This window comes from Trypanosoma equiperdum (assembly GCF_001457755.1).
Source record: "Trypanosoma equiperdum strain OVI genome assembly, contig: ctg_687, whole genome shotgun sequence".
In the NCBI taxonomy this organism is placed as follows: domain Eukaryota; phylum Euglenozoa; class Kinetoplastea; order Trypanosomatida; family Trypanosomatidae; genus Trypanosoma; species Trypanosoma equiperdum.
In genome coordinates this window covers 16,953-22,192 of record NW_027124628.1, presented here as the reverse complement: position 1 = coordinate 22,192, position 5,240 = coordinate 16,953, and the positions used below count along the sequence as shown (strand labels likewise).

Genomic DNA, 5,240 nt, shown 5'->3' with positions numbered 1-5,240 from the left:
AAAAAAAAGGACAATGAAAAACTGTCGCATCCTTTCTTCTTCACAAAGTAAACGGTACGGCAAAAACTCATTCCCCCTTGGATGGGAGAAAAGGTGTGGAGATTCACCATGTCAAACCTTCCTTTCCGGCAAACGATTTTTGGATGGCATAATAGATCTCGCCACCTTTTCAAACTCCTCCCGAACGCATCTCAATTCTTTTTCTGTCAGTTCGCTCAATTCTCTCTTTCCTGGCGGGAAAGACACACCGCTGAAAAGAAGAGCCTCTTCCTCCATTTGCTGCTGAAGAGCACTGCACTCTTTCCCATAACAGTACATTAGTGGTAATTTGTATCTGCTACAAAGCTCATCTCGAACGTGAAGCCATCTTTTCTCCAGTAAATCAGGCAACGTAATACCACAACGCCTGCAGTCAGCTAATAGCGCCGCGGAATACGACAGGGAATGGCGGCATGGTTGTACATAAATGGGTCCAGGAATCACTGAATCGTAGCGATACGGCTCCCCCGACTTATCCTGCTGACAGTGCTCACCCCCATCCGTTGCCAAAGCAACTAACACCTGCAGTGAGTGTCCAGCACCGAAACGCAGTGCGTAGTCACATAGCGCTCCCGCAGCTTCCCCCGGTGAGGCTCCATGTTTGATTTCACGTGCAACAACTTTTGCTGCTTCATCGATAGATGTGTCCTCCTGGCTCCGCGTCTCGAACACTGCATGGTTACACAAGACAAGTACATCACCTGGTAACATTTCCCAAGAACTACATGTGGGTACAGCGGTAATTTTCTGCTCACTAGGCGCCCGCTTGGGGTTACGTTTCATCGACCAGTGACCGAAGCTACGCGACACGTTATAAAAGGGGTTCGCATCAATCATGTCACCCACTTCAGAGCGTACTTCTCCGCCGGCGGAAACGATGCGTTGAAACTCAGGCGTACGTAGAGGTTTGTGATCGACGCTCAAAGGTACTACTCGTTCCCGCGTTGAGTCCAGCAAGCTCCGCTGCCCCCACGTGAGGGGATTACGGGCGATACCGAAAGCACGCGAATCACCCACATTGCTCACCAACACGTCAACACAGAACTCTCGCTCAAAGTCTTCCTTTTCATCCGCCGCGAACTTTGGTGACTTCTTACCAACTTTCCCATCCGCAGAAGCGCGCCTTTGCGATTCTGAAGCAACTTGTGGCATATCGAGAGAGCGAAGAGGGGGCGGGGCCATACCACAATGGCTCGCTTCCTCACGACTCCGCTCGCAGCGGCGCTGCTCGTGCAATGAAAAAGGGGCGGCTGTTGCTGTGAACCACACAGCACGGGACCCTTCGTTAGCCAACTCTGTAGCAGGTAGGGAACTCTCAAACTTGGAGTCCTCGCAAGCCCTTAAGAAAGCTATATCAGCAAGCATCGCGTATTGCTGCATGTCCCACTCTGAGAACAGCGGGCGAATGGTATGCATATCCCCGTTTCCTCCTTGTTTATCTATTTGTGTCCCATGCATTGCCCTTGAGCGCGATAATGAAGATGTCATAACTGTAACGAGTGGGTCATCCTTCAACTCTCCCCGCAACCATGCAATTTCTTCAGGTAGCGTGGAGTGCATACTTAATGCCCTCGCAAGGTACTTCGAGATGAACCGAGAGCAGGAATGTCCTGTGTAACTATCAAATAGTCCAGCCGCCACGACATCCGCCATCAGAGGTGACTGAATGGTTGAAGAGGAAGAAAGAGGGTTGATACCAGCGTAAGCACTGCGGTTAAACTTGTTATGCACAGTGAATGAGCTCATGTATTCCCTTTCCGCGCAATTCATCATTTCACAAACACCGACGGATAAAAATCTGAGCGAAAATTGGGACATCTTCTTGTGTTGAAGGGGGAACATACGCAGCAAATTTCCCTGACCGGACATGTTTCAGTTCGATCGTTGGTGAAACCTATGCTTTTTTTCGCAATTCGATCCGCCACTTAATCGAAAAGTAATAAAAAAAAATGACAATTATTATTATTGTTATTGTGAAGAGCAAACAAGACCAGTAATAATAGGGGATGCGCTGCGGCAACAAACGGGAAAAAACATATCTATCTATCTATATATATATATGTTTATCTATTTGTATATATTCATAAGTCGGGGCACAAAAACTGGTATCCTCTCCCCCCTTCCTCAAAAAAGAAAAACAACATTTCACACTTTTAAGGTTCTCTTCACAACCGGAATACAGAATGAAGGGGCCCGGCAGTCACCGCACCAAATCAAAAGAATTTAAGCAATGAGTAATGGAAAAAAGGAAGAAACGAGGAATTATAAGTACACGTACAGCAACCACAAACACAGAAAACTGATCACTTCTACAAGCTTTACATATAACCACCTCAATCGTTGTCTTTTCTGTTGTTATTTCCCCCTGCTCTCTGACAGTTTCTTCATGGTGTTACTGTTGGGGTACTCATCACAATTAACACAGAGATACAAGGCGGGTAATAACCAGACACGACAGTAGGTGTTATAAAAAAAGGGGCCACAAAATTTTCAAAAGTCTCTCTCCCTCCTCATCCCTGGTGCATCACATGAATAATATATGTTTAATGGTCACATCAAGGTATCTATCCCGGCATCAACAGCGCGTGGGGAAGACTTCCAAAAATGAAAATAGTTTCAATGAACACGGCACTATATAGCTTATTTACTTTTGCCGATAGATCATATCAACAAATATTAGTATACGCCAATATCGGTGTGACGAGAAGAAATGCGATAAGAACATTTTAAAAAAAATGAAGTAAGATAATAGAAATACATATCGCAACCGCAGAGTTGCACCGGCTGTTCTAAGTATATCACCACAATTTGTACATTACTAGAGTATTTCAAGAAAATGTCTCTCCTTGCTGTCTGATTTGTTAGCCGCACGTTTCCTGAAGGTTAAGACCCGCGCTACGTGCTTGTCTACCTCCGTAGGTTTGTATTTTTTACCGGATGTTGTAATAGTTGGCAGTTTCAACAACTGCGTCCGCCCACGCGTCATCGCTCGCATGAACTCCTCATGTTCAGCTCTTTCCCGCTTTGCTCGCACCTCCATATCTTCGCGCAAAAGTTTCACCTCGGCCTCATGTATTCTTTTCTTCGCTGAGAAGTCGGAGAAGTGAAATGACGTTTTGCAACGTGTGAGCCGCTGAGCCCGAAGATAACCTGACACCTCTGCTGAATGACACTGTCGGCGGGTGACATCTTCCAAGTGTACTAAGCGTGCACGTGCCTCTACCTCCTCCCACATCAGGGGTTCATAAACACCACTGGGTAAAGGAAATGTAGGAGGAAGAGTTAGGGGGCTAACAGAGCGCGTGGAGGTATCCCGCCTCGTCGCACTACCGCGCCTTTCCATCGCACGTATAAAGTCATTCCGCCCAGGGGAATCGGGGCCGTGTATCACGTAGTCGTGAATGTACGCCGCCTTTACGAGAGGTGCGGAAACACTAAGACGGTGGAAGCTTCCCAGTGGATTGCACCGAGGGGAGAACGCAATTGACATGAAGTCATCGGGCGACATGTGCGAGGTGTCTAAGGGTATATCAATCAGCACAGACCCCAATGCACTCGGTGGAGACGCTTGAAACCCTTTCAATGCGCCTAATTCTTGCTTTTTATCATCAACAGTTAAATCCATTAACGAGTCCGAATTCCCCGCGGAGAGAAAAGGCCCGGAACTAGTAGGATTATATGCATCACAATATGTGTTTTTAAGTGCTGTGAATGCCATCGGACGGTTGACTATTGATTCAATACATAACACTCGGACCCGAAAGGTGTCGAACGACACATCAGCAAGGACTGCTATAATTGGGCGTGAGGTGTTGGCACCACCCCTCCCTCGCGGGGGGCCCATTACATAAAGGACCATCTTCCAACACTGAAGTTCGCCGATGATGCACTTCACTAAATTGCTAGACAGAATGATGTAGAGAAGAAACGAAAATGGAAAGGCAATCTGCAAGGGAAACGAGAGGGGGTTCACCCGGGCAACACACCACACACAAGCGGAGAAAAAAGAAAACACGAAAAAATATATATATATAAACTATGCTCCCAGTGGCAGAGGCTAAGCATTGCTGCAACAGGGGAAGGTAAAGATGCTCAGAAAGTTTGTACTCAGTTTGTAAGTTGCCGCTTCTCCAAAATGCGCCAATCGCACGCAAGTCTACGCCCGCGTCCTACGACACCTCGTGGTCCTCAAAGGCGCATACCGCACCTCATGCCGTAGTAACTATAGAGGGGTTTGCACGGTAAGTAGCAGTCCATGACGGAACCCATAATTCCAACAGCCACTCCATCCCAAAACGACGGTGGTTTACGATCACAAAATGACGATGTACTGCTCACTAGTGTTTCCGTAAGATTCTGATTGTTGCGGATTTTTCCACCCGTTGCAAAGTTAGTGGAAGGCGATGGTAATTCCAATACTTTTTCATTACCAATCGTTTTCTTCACAAAGGCCTCAAACTGCCGGTGCCCTTCAGGCGAGCTAACGTACATGCTCTTCAACAACTCGAAACCAATATCATCCGCAGCAAATTCCTGATACCGATAATTCGCCAAACAAAACTTGGTTGCTTTCATTAGTGTTGTAATACCTAGTGCAACACAGCCAACTGTGAAGAAGGGCCTCGAGTGAAAACCTCGTCTTATACTCCATGATCTATCACGCATGTGAGTCGGCAGTGCCGAGTCACACAGTTTGTGATCCTCCTTTAAATCAACAAAGGACCACCATGCGAGAAATGCCGTAAACACTCCGCCGCAACCGGCACCCACACGTGCCCCATTGAAGTAATCTGGTCCGAAGGCACACAAAAGTGCGTCGTCCTCTTCTTTCAAACGAAGTGCAACAGCCAATTCATGCTTTTCATCATTTGAGGGCGGAGACTCCATGGTTCAAACTCCCTCGCCCACCGATTGTGCTCTTTCACCTTCGCGCACCTGGAAATGAAGATTTTGAGACAAGAAAAAGAAAAAAAGAACGTGGTCCACTTGTTGGTGCAACAAGGCAGTACGAAGTACATTATCACTCTTTTTTTTCGTTCCGCTGTCGTTCCTTGTAACGCTCACGTTTATTATTGTTGAACGAGCCGCTGCCGTTTGTTCACGTAACAATACCTTAAGACCAAACGGTCAGCGCGGGAAACAGCTTGCACGCACATGCACAAACAACGAATACTGAACCGAGGACCAAGAATGGGGTTAGT

General features: G+C 47.0%; 3 protein-coding genes across 3 annotated transcripts; all 3 read right to left on the bottom strand.

Annotated features, from left to right (window-relative positions):
- Positions 1-111: 111 nt before the first annotated feature.
- TEOVI_000319600 (protein phosphatase 2C, putative) lies at positions 112-1,908 on the bottom strand (the record flags this gene model as incomplete). The annotated part of the gene is made up of 1 exon (XM_067226148.1): positions 112-1,908. The coding sequence occupies one exon, from the start codon at positions 1,906-1,908 to the stop codon at positions 112-114; it is 1,797 nt and encodes a 598-aa protein (XP_067082249.1).
- A 949-nt stretch (positions 1,909-2,857) lies between these two features.
- On the bottom strand, positions 2,858-3,898 carry TEOVI_000319500 (uncharacterized protein; the record flags this gene model as incomplete). The annotated part of the gene is made up of 1 exon (XM_067226147.1): positions 2,858-3,898. One exon carries the CDS (start codon positions 3,896-3,898, stop codon positions 2,858-2,860), a length of 1,041 nt encoding a protein of 346 aa, XP_067082248.1.
- A 329-nt stretch (positions 3,899-4,227) lies between these two features.
- TEOVI_000319400 (uncharacterized protein) lies at positions 4,228-4,926 on the bottom strand (the record flags this gene model as incomplete). The annotated part of the gene is made up of 1 exon (XM_067226146.1): positions 4,228-4,926. The coding sequence occupies one exon, from the start codon at positions 4,924-4,926 to the stop codon at positions 4,228-4,230; it is 699 nt and encodes a 232-aa protein (XP_067082247.1).
- Between the last annotated feature and the right edge of the window lie 314 nt (positions 4,927-5,240).